Source organism: Alligator sinensis, unplaced genomic scaffold (genome assembly GCF_000455745.1).
Source record: "Alligator sinensis unplaced genomic scaffold, ASM45574v1 scaffold4_1, whole genome shotgun sequence".
Classification (NCBI taxonomy): Eukaryota; Metazoa; Chordata; order Crocodylia; family Alligatoridae; genus Alligator; species Alligator sinensis.
This window is the reverse complement of record NW_005841887.1, coordinates 4021921-4040549: the sequence shown is the minus strand read 5'-3', so window position 1 is coordinate 4040549 and position 18629 is coordinate 4021921. Positions and strand designations below refer to the sequence as shown.

Here is an 18629-nt window from a genome sequence, read left to right as displayed (position 1 = left end):
TTGCATGCCATAAATGAGACCCTTCCTCCTTGGATGCATACACCTGTTATGCCTTGCCTACATCGCAGGAGCAAGCAGTAACAGAAGTCAGAAGTCTACCACCACCCAGTGCACAGGGGTCGGGGGTTCAGCATCTCTATGGTAAACGGCTCCTCTCCTGACCTGTGACTCAGGACATGTCTTCATGGCAGAGTTCACTTGCATTACCTTCACTGGTGCCTCTTGAAGTAGTCAAGCTTGAGTGAGGGCAGCCATGCCACAAAAGGGCATTCGGTTTGCAACACGCACACAACTGCTGCGCTCACATCTGCAGTGTACTAAGAGAGAAGCTGCCTATCTTCTCTGGGCGCAGGCAGGAAAAATTGTGGGAAGACATTGGAGAAGCAGCAGCACTTAAGCAGAGCTCATCTGTGCTTCAGAGAGGCAATAGCAGCTAAGGGGCTGGACTGACATAAGCTTTAGCCTGCAGAGCAGAACGATTACATTGTAATTAAGGGTTTTTTGTGTGCAACTGATAATCATAATAGGAGCAACATTCAGCTTACAACTTGTGTGAACTGGCAGTGAAGACAAGCCATTGCTGTACTTGATTAACATGAACTGCTCTAAGCATCCACCTGTGCAGTCAGGGACCTTTGGCTGAAGGATGTAATAAATTATCAACTTTGAGCTTCTTTCAAAATGATCAATAGAGTTACGGAGACCAGCGCGGCATCTCAAAAAATGAAAAGCGTTCGGGGAAACCACAGTGCAGCACAAACTAGAACAGGAGAAAACAACTGTAAAACAGCACTGAGAAACTATTTTGACATTAGACTCACTTGATTGAGAACGGCATTTTTTTCAAATGTTGAAAATGCTGACATTTTGATTTTCTCAAAAACAATGACAAACTTAACAGAAAAGGGGAAAACATTTTTTGGTGAAAAATTTGAAAAAAAATTGCCACCTTTTTAAAAAAAATGTCCAGTTAGCTCCGTGGTAAACGGGTGGTAAATGACCACGAATGAAACGAAGGGGTGGTGAATGATCCTTCACTCCGAATCACCCATTATTGGGGCTAATGGAAGAAGTCAGTCTAGAATCCTTTACCCTTCATTACTTATGATCTTGTGCTTTTCTCACAGTGCGTGTCACTGGTTACAACGAACCTGACCTCCAGTTTTACAAAGCATTCCTATAGCTACCACCAAAATCAACAGCAGGCATTGGGTCCACTCCCTCTTATGCACTGCCCAAAGTTGACATCATCTCTGTCCCATAAATGCTATAACACTTAACCACTTTCCACTTACAGATCTTTAGCAACATGTTCATCTTTTCACAGCAATGAGAACTGCTTCCTACATACCTTCCTATAAAAAATTCCATTAAGAAATACCTGATCTCGCTCTTGTTGAAGTGCACTGAAATCCCGGCTGGGATACAGCCCTAGGTAAGGTCCTGCTGGGGACTGCTATGGTGACTATTTACGGTCGAATACCACACTTTTTGAACAACACTGTAGATTGGTGGACAAAACACTGCCACACTGAGAGTTTTCTGAATACAAAGAAGATTTTTAAAATCCATTCTGGGAGTTAGCTCCATCTTTGCTTCCCATTCAAACAGAGGAGGTAGGGCTAAGCTCCCTGTATGTCTTCACAAAAGCCAGCTTATGAATTCAGCTAGCATGGCCAGAGGCAGGGCTCAGCTGAGCAGGCATTTTGAGAGACTGATACTTTCCAATAAGAAAATGGTAATTTGTGGGCAATCCAGTGCAGGAAGCAGAACAGGGCACAGAAAAGGAGACGAGAGTGTGCAGTGAACACAAACCTCCAACCCAAAACAATCGCACAGTGTGTATCTTTGCATATAGGTTGGCCATAAGGAAAAACAGTAGTCAGACCAACAATTTACTATACCTGTAAACAAAACACTCCCTAGTGGTTTTAGCTTTAGGGTGCCATCATCAGTTAGTCTGTCTGTACTGATCTACTACCACATGCGCGTGACGTAAGTTAAGAGGTGAAAGAAAAAACTGGAGTACAGGTTAACTTCCATGAACTTCTACTTGTGTCTTATATCGCTCTGCATGTGGGCTCCTTCTTCTCCTCGCTTCTCCACCACAGCTGTGAATGGGTTCTCCCAAGGCAGCTCTGCTCTGTGTTGTCTAGAGACTGAAGTCCTCCGTGAGGGTAAAAGTGAAGACTAAAACTGGCATCAAGTGAGCTGCCAGGTGACAGCATGTACCTGGTGAACACACGGCACGTAACTACGATGACCTTCCACACTCACTCACTCTGATTAAAAATAGTCTCTTCTTCTGGTTTCATCACTAATAAAGGAAGGATTATATTGACCGGGGTAGATGCATGAATGTCGGGATCCTGGCAAACCAGTGTAGGGAGGATAAAGTCCATTTCTTTCCAGTTCAGGATTTCTTAGATTAGTTGGCTGTATTACAAAACAAAAAAGAAAAGGCCATTATTTGGGGGCTCTAAAAGCATTTCTTTCTTCAATAGCTAGCACTGAAACAGATACATATCTGGTTTTGTTCTTTGTTATGGTTTCTGTCCAAGTTTGAATTGATTTTGGGCATTTGTTATTTTATTACGAGACATTTAGGGTGCCTATACATGAGCAGTGAGTCTGCTGGAGCGTGGTAATGACCGCACTCCGGCAGACTCCAGCGTCTCGTGTATCAGTGTCCCCACGCTGAAACATGGCAGCGGGGCCGTTTCAACTAAAGCTCGTTCGACAAGCTTTAGTTAAAGTGCCCCTGCCGCTTTTTTTAAGCACAAGGATGCTGATACACAAGATGCTAGAGTACTTTAATTAGTGTGGCTCTTGGAGCTGCTGTAACTAAAGCACCTTCCCCCTGCCCCGAAGCACATGTATAAACGTCCTTAAGTTTTGCCACTCAAGCTGGTCTACTCTGGCATAGCTCAACTGAACTCAATGGAGACAGGCTGTTTTACATTGGCTGCAGACCTCTGCATAAATGGTATGCAAATATATGGTACAGTCATTTCAGGGGCTACAAATATTGTCATGGCCCTTATAATGATCTCTAAATCAGCATCCCCTACCATAGCACAGTCATTGAAGTTATGCATTGTCTAGGTTTGGTTTTTTTTGGTCCGGTCTAGTTTTAAATGTCTTAAGTAGCGTTGCAGGGGTTTAGATTGTAGCCGTGTTGGTCTAAGGACATAGTCAGACAAGGTTCCTTGGGTGAATTTGATATCTTTTATTAGACCAACCCAAATAGTTGGAGAAAAGTTATTAAGCAAGCTTTCGGGTTCAAAAACCCTTCGTCAGGTTAAGTAGCGTTTGCATCAGTAACTAAGACAGGAGAGAATCTAGGAACATAGGTGAAGTTTGGGAAACACTTCCACAACCAAAGAAAGCTGCTGCAAAGGGAAGGGCTGTGCACATGAAGACGACAAGCACATCTACACAATAAGCTGTGGGGATGCCTTACTTAGTGTGCCCAGGAAGATGGCAGCAGCTGAACTTTCACAGAAAAACAGGACCAGAGAAGGCTCCTATATCATCAGATCTAGTCCCCTGTTGTCACAGGCAATGGGACCAGATCATCTCCTTTGTAAGTAAGCTACTTTATCTACTGGGGTCTAACAGGATCTTTGTTTTCTACAATGTGGATTTTGTGATATTTCCCCATTCTGGGGGCATCTACATGAGACACTTATTGTGGAGTTACCTACTTAGCTCCGCAGTAAAGCATCTCCATCTACACGTGTGGAGCTATAAGGCCAGAATAAACTAATTCACTTGGCTGTAGGTTAGTGCTACCCAACACAAGTGCTACCCTACGGTGGAGTTATTTACTTCACCACAATGCACGTGTAGACAGTGACCAGGCTGGCTAGGGCATGAGCTCTCTAACCGCGTGCTCCACCCAGCCCCTCCCGCAGCACATTGAGCCGGGTCGGAGCAGCTCCAGGCTGGTAAGCTGACTCCTGGGGCTCCCTGCCAGCCAAGGCTGAGCCACCCTAGCTCAACACATTGTGCTCCTGGGCACATGTGTAAACGCTGTACCCAGGAGCAATAAATTCCAGAGCAAACTGCACCAGAGTTTATTGCGTCACATTAATATTCATGTGTAGACATGCCCATCGAGTAGCATTAAACCATTGTTTGATCCTGTTGTGAGACTCTTTGTTACCGTAAAATGTACTTATGAAAAATTGGTTTCACCCACCTTGTCAAAACTCCCTTTCCTCGTCATTGGGCATAAAGAGAATTTTCAGAAAAGTCTGTGAAATTCCTCTTAATTTCTAAGTCTCTACTCTTCACTTGGGTTATTTCCCGTAATTGTATATGACTCAATAAACAGGCACTGGGAAAAGGTCATTTGGCCAAAAAAAATGCAAATAAAAAAAAATCTTTCTTTCTGCCCTCTAAAATCTCTCCACAGTAAGGCATTCCAGAAGATGTACCTGATCCTGTTACCTTGACTCATGTGATAAACACATGCACTTTATAGGGTTGATTTACATGAGTAATGATTCACAGGATTATATGCTTTCCCCACCAAGCTCCCCGCACTCTACTCATGACCTAAGGCACTTGCTTTGTTCTTTTATTACACGTGATGGCTACACAACGCAGTTCCAGATACCGAATAATAGACGTCTGTCATCTGCAACAGGTTCTTCGTGCTTCCATTCTCTTGCATTTCTATTGTCTCTCTTCCCCACTCTGGTCCTCGGGGGTTCTTGGGGTACTCAGCATATGGTGACATTTGGAAATCCCCACTCTTGAAGATGAGTTTGCTTATGTCATTTTTATTCTTTCTGTTTAAGGAGGAGAGAAGGGAAGTTTAAAAGGCAGAATTGACCTTGTTGCCTTTTTGTATTTGTGAAAGAATCTAAGGAGTTTAGCCTGCTTCCTAACTGAAGAGGAGGAAAAATTTTCTTAGGAAATATAGTAAAACCCGGATCATTTGTATCCGGATGGTTCACAAGCCACTTCGTTTGCAATGAAAGATGAGTTGCTCAGGTGTTTGCTGAGAGTTGCTATTCCCAAGCGTGCCGCTCATCATTGCTTCCACGCAGCTGGTCAGGAAAGCAGTGCCCTTTGAAACAGAAGCCACAAGAAGCGGCTGGAGCACCTCGGTGGTCAACACAGCTGTTTGCTGTGACTATACAGATATAGATGAATCTGTAGTCACAGCATACAGCTGTGTGTATATCCCTAGCTAGTTCACAACCCCTCTTCACAGGTGGGTAAGGCACCTAACTCTGCAAAGTATCCACGTTCGACCAGATATGAGAATCAAGCTACTCGAGGTATGTACATATGAACATATGTGCCTCACAGGTATATGCTACGTTTGTCCCAAATGACTCCAACCTCAAGGTGGGAAAGACTGAGGACAGGCTGGCAGGAGCAGAATAGTTGTTTCATAGTTTCATAGTAGGTAGGGTTGGAAGGGACCTGAGCAGATCATCAAGTCCGACCCCCTGCCAAAAGAGTGCTGGGGTCAAATGACTCCGGCTAGTTGATTGTCTAGCCTCCTTTTGAAGTCCCCCAGGGTAAGAGCGAGTGAGAATATACTGTAAACTTCAAGTAAAACTACACATGCATTGGCATTAGCAGATTCAATTGAAAGTAACCTTAGATCCACACTTGCAGATTCACTATGTCCACATCTCTCAGAGTACGTGTGTACTCCTCACCCCAAACTTCCCCCAGGAGACTTTACACGGCTGGTCTGAATACGAGAATTTTAAAAGAGCACCAAAGCATCCCCACCAGTCAAAAGGACTTTATAAGACTCTCCAAACTGGAGCGGTTTCCAGTTCAACAATGTGCCCCGAAGACGGCAGTGATGCTATACATGCACAGCAGCTAAAGGATTGTCTACCCAAGGGACTGAAGGTTATCAAGGAGCTAGAGTGGAAATCAGAATTGCCGGGTTTTCTTCCTCCCTCCCTTGACATGGTTTAAGAGGGAGGCATTCTGCTGTGCAAACGAGAGACAGCACGTGCATGGATGTGCAGAGGCCTACATTTCATGTAAGGTATGAAGCCCGTTATGCAGGACCCACATGTTATGGCCGTGAACGTGACATGTGAGCGGTGAGGTTGGGACTTGGGACCAGGCCAAGGCAGCTGCTTCTAACCCGCTCAAACAGTCTTCCCTCACTTCTTCCAAATTAGCTGGTGTTGCTTTTCCATTGTCACCCCCTGGATTTTAATTTTCTCCACCACTTCCAATAAACACAACTCAGAGTTATTTGAACTACCTTCTGCGGGATAACGTTTCCCCTTAACTGTAAGCACACTGGATCCCTTTGTGTCTTCATTAAATCTCCTGTTGACATTACGTTTTAATATCTGCCCATTTATCCTGTCTGGTCTAGGTGCACAGCACAAAGTCAATTAAAATGAACCTTGCAGGATCCAGTGTCTTGCTTCCGGCACTTACCTACAGCAAGTGATTATCAGCGCTATTCCCAGAATGAGCAGAAGTCCACCACCAGCAGCCGCAATTACCACAGTGATTAGCTGATATGCTAAGTACAGAAGAGATACAGGAGATGTTTAGAATGGCAACATTTATAAATATTTAAGCGAGCATATGTATGTCCAGCAGGCAAAGGCATTAAGACTGACTCTCCTTTGTTCAAATGTGACTGAGGAGCATGTTAAATTTTGCTCAGTTCATTTGCCTGGAGCTGGGGAGTCTTTTTGGGAAAAAGTGGGGAAACAGGAACTATTATACTTGGAACAACAGATCCCCTCGTTGGAACAGTCTGTATTTATGAGCACAAGAGACTTGTAAAATGAAAACTACCAATTTACCTCAAAGTAACATCCTGAGATAGCATCTGTTAGCGCCCTTCCCCTGCCTCCCTAAAATGTTGCAATTTCCCCCCAGGACAGAATTTCTGTTTTCTCATCTGCTTTAATGCAGAACAAAAAAATGATAGCTGGTTCCAGGGTATGAAATTTAGGTCTCCAATTTCCTTGCCCTGGGCATGAGCTCTATTTTAGGAAACAGGCCAAGAATTTGTCAAGAGTGATGACTGATAGCAGTGATCCAAAGAAAATTGGGCCCTGCTTATCACGAGGAGAACAAAGCAGGCTGAAAACATATTAGACCGTCTACATAGTAAACTCCCCATGCTCAGCCCATGCCATGCAGGCCACTCAAACCACAGCGTGGATGCAGCTGTATTGCACAGCACCCCTGCATGCACGGGGATACTGCTCTAGAGCACGTTACATTTACTATGTAGGCACAGCATGACTGCTAGGAGAGAGACGTGCTCACAAGATCCCACCCAGAAATAACCTGAAAGGAAGCTCAATACTTACGGTTTCCACAGTTGAATCCCCCCAAGCCAAATGGGCAGCTGCAAGAGAAAAGAACAGTGGGTTTTAAACATCAGAGCTTTTGCTGTAGCTACATTTTCCGGTAGCAATTTGGAAAGTGGACTCGCGGGGGGAAATGGGAGGAAAGTCACGGCATCTACTGTACCTTACGCAGGTCTCGTTCTCTAGCTTGAACCCATCTTCGCAAGCTGAAAAAAAATGAAGAGAAAGGCCATAAGCATCCTCGGGGGTACGCCGTCTGTATGTCTGTACAGTCCCTCACAAGTTGCAAAGAGAACAATTGCAATCCAGGCTGAAGACATCTTAGGCCTTGCCTACATACTAAAGTCACCACGCTCAGCCATGCTAATTAGCCCACTCAAAGCACAGCGTGGATGCAGCTGCATTTTTCTCTGTTGAGGTGACAAGCACCCAGGACTGCTCATACATAATGTGAGCAGCAAGAGTGGGACCAGAGTCAGTAGGTGCACCGTGAAGTGGACAACAGGCCACATATAAAGGAGGAGGTACATATATTTGCTGCCACCTGCAGCAGAACGAAAGCACAGGCACTTAGTACCAATGAGCTGAGCATCACCCATGCCATTCTTGCTCCTTTGAAGGTTTTCAAAGGTCGCGACGAACCCAGCAGACCCCCGGCAAGCACTGTACAAGTATGGCCGACTTTGGACTAGGCACAACAACGCGCTTAATCACGTGTTTAACTTTTCAGAACAAAAGCAGACTTTAATAGGAGCACTCAGCCGTAGATAATCTGTAGACCGGGGTTACCATTTTCACCGGCAACATCTTTACAGCAACATCAGAACCTTCTCGGAGAATATATCTATTTCTAGGAAATTCTGTTTCCACCCTGAAACTTTGGCCTCTAGTTTAAAATGATTTTGTTTGATACTCAGTTATTAAATAACCAAATATATATATATCAATATATTATTAATATGTTATATATTATTAATAATATATATTATTAATATATTGTTATATAAATGTGAATATTTATTTAAACAACCATTATTCATTAAAAAATTGCTTTGTTTTTTAATTAGGCTTGAAAATACATTTTGGAATGATAGAATTTTCTGCGGGATTCAAATTCTCATTTCCTACCTTCTCTACAGTAACCCAGGAATAAGTAGGGAAGCTACTGGACAGGACTGAAAGGTGTCCATAGCATGAGGAATACAATGACTTGTAGTGCTTATTCTGCAGAGGTCTTACTGAACAGAGAGTCTAGTCTGCACAATCTCTACTGTGTTTCTGGTCCAATACTAACGATGATAATATATTAAAAAGTAAATATACACCCCGTTCCAATAGCAGCTGGACAGGACTTCTACTTTTTTGCCATAGCCCATCAGAAGGTTTATAAAACCAGGTTTAGATATACGGAGAGTTGTTTTATGTTTAACACATTTACATTTGAGGTAGCAATGAGCACCCTGCCCTGATACCTGAACATCCCTGCTAAACAATGACTAGCCACGTGTCTGCAGATCCTCCCTGGTGTTTTATAGATCGCTCTCCCTTCCTACAGTGAGGCCCCATGGAGCGAGCTCTCTGCCCAGGCAGAGATCAAACAGCATCTCTGTCTCTAAGGTTAAAGCTTACAATCTGCCAAGAAGTGCAGTAAGCAGCCACCCACCAACACCGATCCATTCCTAAGCCCAAATGCATTATGTGCTTATGCTCCTACGTTGTATTCACCCCCTGTAATTTGACTGATCTAATGATACAATGTTAGGCTCTTATAGAAAGGTTAAGCTTTTGGGGTAAACAGGGTGCAACTATGACTACTACCTTAAAGGAGGACATAAAGCATGTACAATTGGTAATATAGCTGGAGAACGGCTGGGTGTGATAAATGCAGCGGACCAGTGGAGGTCACTGTTAACCTGCAGTAATGCAGCAAAGGCAGGATCTTTGTTTCCTGCTTCTATAAAATGCATTTAACTGTCTCAGTGAGTACCTATCTGTTTATAAACCTGTATCTCAATGTCCAGAGATGCTTGGCATAGAAAGTGGGGGGGAGGCTGAAATTGCACGGCTTGTTTAAGGGATGCTGACAAAATCATAACAGATCAAGAGAGATTTTGCAGCAGAGAGATCTCATAACACCAACTGAGAGCTTCACAGATTGTTCAATGGGCTCATCCAATCTGATCCCCTGCACAACACAAGCCAAAAACTCCCACATTAGTTCTGGCTTCACATCCAGTCGCGGTGCCTGATCATCATTTTTCAAATGGAGACTTCACCAACACACCTGGTAGGGTGCTGCACTGACCGATTCCTTCACTGCTAAAAATCTGCCTCTTATTTTTAGTCTCGCTTTGCTTAGCAGCAGCCTCCACCCATTAGACCTTCACCTGCTAGGCTGGAGAGCTCTCTGTTACTGAATTGCTGTTCTCCGCAGCCAGTACTTGTGAACTGCGATCACGTCACCTCTTCACCTCTCTTTAATAAGCTAAACAGACTGAGCTCTGGCTCTTTCAATGCCGGACGTGTTTCCTAAGCCTGGCAATTGTTCTTGTGGCTCTTTTCAAACCACTTTTCCATTTAATTGTGGGCACCAGAAGAGGACACTGTACTCCAACAGCTCTGACACAGCTGCCAAATGGAGAGGGAACCACCCTCGTCTCCACCCGATACTCCCGGTTCAGAGAGCCAAGAATGGCACTTCGACCACAGCACTGCTCTCTCCCTGGCTGCTCTCCCCAAAGACAAATGGATACAGCAGTTGCCGCAGGCCTAGCATCCCTCTGCTGCCGAGAGAGGTGGGCACGGATTAGGGTCCCGGGGCATGGGGCTGCACAGAGAGTCCTGCAGGACACGCACCTCAGGCAGGACTTACTGATATGCAGGGGGCAGGGTCAGGTCCTACACACATCATTTCAGTTTGTCTTTGGGTTTTTGCTTTTTTTTTTTAAATGCAATGCAGACCTGCAGAGCTCTTTGTGCGGATTTCCGTCCCTACACCCTCTCCTCCGCTCCTTTGAACCCGCTCCCAGGCAAGTTAACCTTGCCGCTCTCACCAGGCACGGGCTACTCAGAAATCTCATCTGTGGGGCTTAAAGGCCTAGAGCAGCCAAGCAAGACCTTCAACTCCAATTCTTCTTTTGCCTTTCAGTCTTTTTTTTTTTTTTTTTGCTTTTCTTTCTTTTTTTTTTTTTGCCTTTTGTTTCCGAGCTTTGCCACCCTCATCCAGGAAGTGCTCGAGGGGTAAGACTCTTCTGGCTGGGATGAAGAGCTCGAGAGGCTTTCCCTGTTCTGCACTGGGAGCACTGTTTTCTTGAGGAAGCTACAGCCAGGAGTGGTATTTTTTGTGGCTGCTGTTCCAATAACCACACCCTTGCGATTTCCTTCCTACACCCCTCTTGCCCTTTTAATCCTCCAAACCACACCCAGCTTCCTCTTAAGGATTCCCAGTAGCATAGGACAATAGCCATTTCCCATGGTGGGGAAAACTATAATCGGAATTACCGCTAGTGAGCATTCAGCATCCATCTGAGCCAGACTGACAGCACCCACAGCCAAGGTCAGATGTTCAAACAGTTCCTGTTTAGGAACCTAAAAATAAGGGCTAGTTTTCAAAAGAGTTCAGCCTATGATGCCCTGCCTTTGTCTGACAATGCCACTGACGATCAAGCAGGGAGCCATTTCAAAAATCTGAACCACGTAGAGGTGCCTAAATGGAAGCAGAGCCTTTTGAAAATGCAGCCCCAATTTTGAGTGCCGAGACACTGACAATCAACCCAGGAGCTCTTTTGAAAATCGGATTCTCCCCTTATGGAAGATGGATTTCCAGCGCCCCCCTCCCTAAACTTGACAACATGGAGGTAAAATCTCCTTGGTACAATGTCCTGGAAAGGCCTAGGGTGAATTTCACCGAGGCCATCTACAAGCTCACAGAGGCTTCATATTGTCTAAAATGTGGTGACTTGGGGCTAGGGCCATCGCATTAGGGAGCCAACAGCAGGGAAGTATGACTGCACCGCACAAAGCAGCCCATCATAGAGATACGTGAGCTAGCTGGGCTATCTGAAACACTGCATTTCTCAGCAGGGTGAGTTACCCTGTGTAGCGCTCCAGGGACACATGACTTAAGCTGCTGGGGTACCCGAATTAGCACAGATATCGCTGCAGCGTACGGCACCGTGCAATGGAGATATACACTCACGCTGTTGCAGCCTTCTAATTGATTGAATGCACCAGTAGATATTTATTTCACAGACTGAATATGAAATAATCCCATCTGTCTGAAGTACTTCAATGACTGGCTAGCACCCTAAGCTCTAGACCATGCCTCTCGGCTGTTCTCCTCAAACCTGTCATACTCCCGGAGTCTGCATCATTTGACAAACAACTTCTGTGTGTGGGAGGCAGGGGGCGGAAGGGGGAAAAGCCACTTTTTTGGATGATTCTATTGCAGTAAAGAAATATCATGTATTTTTTTAAGTAGGTTGAACACATTCTCTCCTTCTCCCTCTTCTTTGTTAGAGTCCAGTGGTGCTGATGACCCCATTCCACATATGAGAACTAAACAGGAAAACATTATCACATGTTTTCCAGGGAGGACAGATTGGATGACTTTAAGCTTAATTCAAACCTGACTATATTGGGGAGCGCTGTGTGAAAAGCCACTGCGTCGTTGACTGGAACTTGGCCAACTTACAAGGGCAAGGTTGAGTGTCTACACTCCCCAGGTGAGATTGGAGGCCCTTTGTGCCCAGAATTGTATACATGTAGTCAGACGCATTTTGATCCCAAAGAGCTTGACGACAAAGATGGGCAGGGGAAACAGTAGTACAGTGTCTTTCTTGAAGAGAAGGGGCTGAGCTAGGATTAAAACCCAGGACTCTTGAGTAGGGTTCGGCATCCACAATGAACCTACAAACCGCTGAACGATCAAAACATGATTAACCCACTAGCCTGGCCAGTTCTTCTCTTTGACCGTCTTGACTTGACTTCAAACATGTCTTGCCACAAATTTGCATACAATCCCTGTATGAAACATTCAAACTTGACTTGACTTGAAACATGCCTTGCCACAGATTTGCACAATATCTACCACGTGGCAGCTGCTGCTAGTAGCACGAATATACATCAAAACCTACCAAAATCAGATGGCTATAACTGAATAGTCTATAAGGCAACAAAGGGCTTTGATGATCCTGTGAAAAATACTTGGAGCGAAGCAGGGACAAAACTGACTATAGTTCATTTAAAATACAGCGAGTAAGATCTTGTGGTAGAAGCAGTAGTTAAATGATATTGGCTCCTGTCCTTACATTTTTATTACAAGATCTTTTAAAAATAAATTTGCACTCCTTCTCAGCTGCTTGGTCATTTAAGAATATTAAGGATACATAAATATAGCTTGCGAATTTCAAATAATTATCTTTCCTTCCCCTGGAGATCAGACAAAACAGAAATAGCTGCACTATGTCATCTCGGCTCTGTGCTGCTGAACTTTTGCCACAGGCATTTCAACCCCCTTTTTTTCTTTTTCTTTTTTTTGTCTTTTCACTGGTTCCTTCTGACTCGCACAGCATGCTCCAGAAAGAGATAATATTATTACTGCAGGGAGAGAGATTATATCTTCAATTTCAATGGCAAACTACCATAACGGAGGAAATCTAAGCGGCTAATATTTATTCATAATGTTGAGCTCCTTAGCATGAATAGAAATTTAAAAAAAATAATCCAGACATGAAAAATCATTTCAAATAGAACCAAAAAATGGAGCAGAAACCGAGCAAATGTGGATACATAAAGAACAATACCTCTGCAGGAATGATCCTTCTTGTTGTATTTAAAGTATCCGTTTCTGCACTTACAGACTGCAATGCCATCGACATCTGTGCATTCGGAAGTTTCTTTGTCGCATTCAGGGTCTTTCTGTTCACATAAACCGCCAGCTACCATAAAGACATGGACAAGATCAATACGTTTCCCTGTAAACAGTTACGCACACTGATAATTGGGCTTTTCCCATGTATCACATTGAGCTCAGGTATTGCTTTTCCCGTTTTTTACTAATAATTTTCCTAATTTTACTAATAATTTTTACTAATAATTTTGGAGACAAAGTCATGCTATCTAATGTTGCTATTACTTGTACAATCGCTGATGTCAGAGCTATAAGAATAATGGATTTATCAGGTTTCTGGCACTTCTGCGATTTAAAAAAAAAACTGATTAAAGGTCAAATCAAAAAGTTGAAAAAATTATTTGGAGCCAACCAAAACATTTTGTTGTGACCAAAAAAACCGCTTTGTTTCATTTTTGAGCTTTTTCACTTTTTTAGTAAGTAAACTAGAAGGACATTTCAAAACAAAAAGTCATCTTAAATTAAAGGAAAAGAAACATTTCATGTAGACTATGCGGAAAGCATTGGGATATTTTGCAGGGGGGGAGGGGTTGCTTTTAAATGCACAATTCAGCAAAACTGACCTAAATACATTAAATATTTCTGTCCCCCCTAATCTGCGCTGCTTACTGAAAGCTGGATCACCTGCTAAAGAAATAATCGTTGCTAGAGTGAAGTTTTCCCCGTGTAACTCCCAGTTTGAACTCATAACATTTACTTCCCTTTTGAATGTAGCATCTTGTCTCTTACGTAAGAAAATAGCTTGTGCTGCTGCTAATTCTATTTACCTTTGGACATGAACTTAGAAAACTGAACTTAATGAAATGGAGCCAAAGAATAGGCTGCTCTCTAGACTTGGAAAGCTGGCCTGACACAGCGAGTATTACCATTTCCTATAGCTGGATGCAGGAATCAATGAAGAAGTGCTATGGCCTGCTCAAGGCAGAAGATGAAATTAGGTGACCATAATTGCCTTGTGGCCTCTTTCTAATCTAGTCTATCTTTGGGTTTTTTGTTTGTTTGGTTGGGTTTTTTGGGAGGGAGGGGGGGGTTAAATCCATGTAACAACATTCTCTGAATTTTATGTTTAATTTGCCAATGACCAAACCAATTTTTCTTTCGTTTGTCTTGTAGACTTGGACCCAACAGCAAGTTTTTCCAACTTTTGAGTGGTCTCAATCTTTTCGGACTCAAGGCATCCCTCAGAAAATGGCGGTTTTTAGCTTCCCTTTCTTTTCTGACTATGGAAAAATAATAGAGTAATTCTGCTGTGCAGGACTCAGAACGGCCACAACAGAGCAGAAAGTTTCTGACACTGCCGTCCTATTTGAAATCTCCGGGTTTATAGATTCATAGATGTTAGGGTCAGAAGGGACCTCAATAGATCATCGAGTCCGACCCCCTGCATAGGCAGGAAAGAGACCTCCCTCAGGAGCCCATTCCAGACCTTGGCCACTCGAACTGTGAAGAAGTTCTTCCTAATGTCCAGTCTAAATTTGCTCTCTGCTAGCTTGTGGCCATTATTTCTTGTAACCCCCAGGGGCGCCTTGGTGAGTAAAGCCTCACCAATTCCCTTCTGTGCCCCCGTGATGAACTTATGCGCAGCCACAAGGTCGCCTCTCAACCTTCTCTTGCGGAGGCTGAAGAGGTCCAGGTGCCCTAGTCTCTCCTCGTAGGGCTTGGCCTGCAAGCCCTTAACCATATGAGTGGCCCTTCTCTGGACCCTCTCCAGGTTATCCGCATCCCTCTGGAAGTGCTGCACCCAAAATTGCACGCAGTACTCCAACTGCGGTCTGACCAGCGCCCGATAGAGGGGAAGTATCACCTCCTTGGATCTGTTTGTCATGCATCTGCTGATGCACGATAAAGTGCCGTTAGCTTTGGTGATGACTCCGTCACACTGACGACTCATGTCCACCTTGGAGTCCACTAGGACTCTGAGATCCCTTTCCACTTCCACGCTACCAAGCAGGTCATTCCCTAGGCAGTAGGTGTGCTGGACATTTTTCCTCCCTAGGTGCAACACTTTGCATTTCTCCTTGTTGATTTGCATTCTATTGTTTTCTGCCCATATGTCCAACCTGTCCAGGTCTGCTTGTAGTTGTTCCCTGCCCTCCGGCGTGTCCACTTCTTCCCACAGCTTTGTATCATCCGCAAACTTGGACAGAGTACACTTCACTCCCTCGTCTAAGTCACCGATGAAGACATTGAAGAGTATCGTTTCAAGGACCAAGCCCTGCGGGACCCCATTGCCCACGTCCTTCCAGGTCAATACCGATCCATTATCTTGCAAATAATTTTTGCATAACTAATAGCGCTAGTATTTTGTGGCATCCCATGGCACCCTTGAAAGGTTCTCAATGCATCCCAGGTCTTGCAATGCCAAGACACCCTGGTTGAGAATCAGTGGTCTAGAGCAACGTCACAAAGCTCTGGAGACAGAAGTGTCTGATGGAAGTCACTCTTTTAAACACCACTCATTTCATGGGATATCACACCTTTTCGTCCTCAAGTTACCACCAAGCACTCAAAAAATTAAGGGTCCCTTCATTCCTGTTGTTATACCGGTCATAAAGTACCCAGAGAAGTAAAAATAATTTCCTTTGATGGAATGAATCCTTTGGCATTTGAGGGTCCCTGCATGAACAGTGATTTGCATCTCTCACTTGGGTCCTTTGACAAACATTGTATTCTAGGTTTGCTGCTGGTGGGTGGAGAATTATGCACAGAAACTCACTTTCTGCAGTGGAATGTGTCACTAGAAAAACTGGGAAAGTCCAATGGTGAACAGACTCGCTAATTAAAGTAGACGAGATCCACTGCAATCAAACCGACAGGAGGATTCTGTATCTCAGTGGGACCCACATCTGCTCCTCTCCACTTGCATCATTCAGAGAGGTTCAAACCCCACGATCAGAATAAGCCTCCGTGGTTCTCTCATCTGGCTCAGATTCAATGCCGTCTCCCAGAGATGAAAGGACCAGGCACAGTGACCTCAATCCTGTCCTGTAATGTTTTTCTACTCAGGGCACGTTTTCACAAACAGGCAGATTTCTCACATATGTGCCTAAGATAAGACTTGAAAATCTGCATTCCCTTTTATGCTTCACAAGCTTTAAAATGACTTCTATTTAAATTATAAACATTTTAAAGGAGCTTTTCAGAAAGCCACCTTTGCTTTTTGGTGTTGTTGTTGAATAAAGACATATAAAACACTGATCGTTTGCCACCCTGGTCACGATGAATCCAGATGTTATTTACCTGTGTGCAGCTGCATAAGGCTTGAGATGAAATGGCAGGTTTCAGGAGTGGATTTGCAAGCTCTGGCATAGTTTTGTAAATTGGTACGAATGTCCTTGAGCGTCACATTGGAGGCTAACGAGAAGGTGGTTTGGACTGAAACACGGACAGAATTTGACTCCCTGCCAGACAGACGCACACAAAAAAAAGACAGCCTTGATCATTTTACACTGTCAGTATAGTCCACATACCTTGCTATTATGAATAGGGGCAATACCCAGAGGAGATACCGCATATTGAAAGAACTGGGTAATCATCAATTGATTGATCCATTCCTATACCAACTTGGTGCTGTCTTTAAACCCACTCTATAGACATGATCACGGATCCTGGTTCTCTCTGTTTAAAAATTGCTCATTTTTTTATTTTAAAAAAATTGCAAATTCTCTGATTAAAAACCCCCAAATCTGCGATTAAAATGAAATGCCACCATATAGAGAGGTATCAATGGGACACAATGTTTTATTGATACATTTACAATTTTAAAGCAGTGCAGAAGCCTACCAGTGCCTCAATCACTGTAATAAAATTAATTCTAGGTACTGATAAATTTGGGTATTTGGTTTGGGGGTTTTATCATGAAAAATCAGAGCTCCCCCTGCCCCCTTCACTCAGCAGGACACAGGTCCCAGCCCCTCACTCTCCACCCACAGCCCCCGACATCCCCCCAGCTCTGCTGAAGGGGGCCCCCAGCTGCCAGGGCTAAGGGGCCAGGGACCCGGGTCCACAGCCCCCTGCTCCCTGCAGCAGCGTGAAGCCCCAGCTGCCGCCTGCGGGAGGTGGCAGTGGCTGTGCGGAGCCTGGCTCCCCTTCCCCTGTGGGCAGCATGGCCAGACTGGAGTCCATGAGGAGGGTAGGTGCAGACTGGCCGCTGCAGGCTTGGGGTCCCCATCAGGCTGCCCTCCCCCGGGGCCTCCACAGCCCAGGGCCAGGTGGGGAAGCTCAGTGCCACCACTGGGAGCTCTGCACCACCATGGCAAGGCCCCCCCTGCCCGCCCGGCAGCAGCAAGGGGCACAACTCCGCACCACCAACCCCGCTGCTACTGGGTGGGCAAGGGGCGCCTTGCAAGGGTGGCATGGGGTTTGCAGTAGCAAGGAGTTTCCCTGCCTGGCCCCACTTTGCCCTGCTGCACCAGGTCCTGCCCGCTGTGCTGTGGAGACCCCGGGGGGAAGGCAGCATGGCGGGGAGCCCGAGCCCGCAGCAGGAAGCTCACCTCTGCCCCGTGTGCAAATCTGTGTCCCCCATACTCTCCCCAGGAGTGCACGCAGCAATGGGGAGCCAGCCCTGCCCCCCAGATGAGCTGCCCATAGCCCCATCCCACTCCCCGCCCTGTGGCAATGCGTTCGAGCCCCGAGCCCAAGACCCATGCACTGCCCCAACTGGGCACCAAACCCAGCCCAACTCTCTCCCTCCCTCCCTATGGGGGCCTCAATCCCTCCTCCCCCCACCAGACTTACCTGCAGGAGTTGCTCTCCAGGCTGTCTGGCAGCCATGTGCATGTGTGAGTGTGCACACACATGACACCCTGTGTCTGACAGCCGTTCTCCTGCCCCTCCCCCCGGACGGGAACTCTGCCCGCCTGCACAGAGCTCTTTGCAAAAGTGGAAAGTGTGTTTCTCCATTAAATTGAAAAATCCGCATTTTTCTTGTTTAAAAAGGAAAATCTGCATTTTTTCCATGGGAAATAGAAAACCCGGGTCCCTGGACATGATAAACATACACCCAAAGGGCCCGATTCTGCCTTAAACCGGATACTAGGATTTGTGCTGAAGTCAGTGGAAGGAATTACTCACAGGGGCTGGAGCAGGGCAGGTCAAGGGACATTAAGGGCCTGATTTTAAAAACTGACCCCCACGCTGGGATTGCTCAGCACCTCTGGGATTGCTAAATCACAGGCTATAAGTGACTTAGCCAAAGCCACAGAGCAAGTCAGTAGCACAGCCACGAGTAGTACAAACTCCCAGCCCCATGGTCAGGCCTCTAGGTGCATGAACTCTATGTTATCTATCAATCTGCTGTAGACACTGCCTCAAACTGCAAGGTTGGATCCAGACCCACACTGCCCCATGCTTTGAGGCTGCCGAGAAGAAAGAGGTTGGTTCTCACTCAT

General features: G+C 45.2%; 1 protein-coding gene across 5 annotated transcripts in view; it reads right to left on the bottom strand.

The window, feature by feature from the left end:
* Nucleotides 1–979: 979 nt before the first annotated feature.
* HEG1 (heart development protein with EGF like domains 1) overlaps nucleotides 980–18629 on the bottom strand; it is a 75422-nt gene continuing 57772 nt past the window's right edge. For 3 of the 5 annotated variants that reach the window (XM_025196953.1, XM_014517024.2, XM_025196954.1), the window contains exons 17-23: nucleotides 16480–16640; nucleotides 13133–13267; nucleotides 7492–7534; nucleotides 7329–7366; nucleotides 6436–6523; nucleotides 4625–4799; nucleotides 980–2436 (exon numbers count right to left, since the gene is read on the bottom strand). In XM_025196953.1, the coding sequence (XP_025052738.1) occupies nucleotides 2287–2436; nucleotides 4625–4799; nucleotides 6436–6523; nucleotides 7329–7366; nucleotides 7492–7534; nucleotides 13133–13267; nucleotides 16480–16640 (790 nt within the window). In that variant the 3' untranslated portion in view covers nucleotides 980–2286. Of the gene's footprint in view, nucleotides 2437–4576; nucleotides 4800–6435; nucleotides 6524–7328; nucleotides 7367–7491; nucleotides 7535–13132; nucleotides 13268–16479; nucleotides 16641–18629 lie in introns of all 5 variants that reach the window. The other 2 variants (XM_025196955.1, XM_025196956.1) reach the window with 2 other exon arrangements.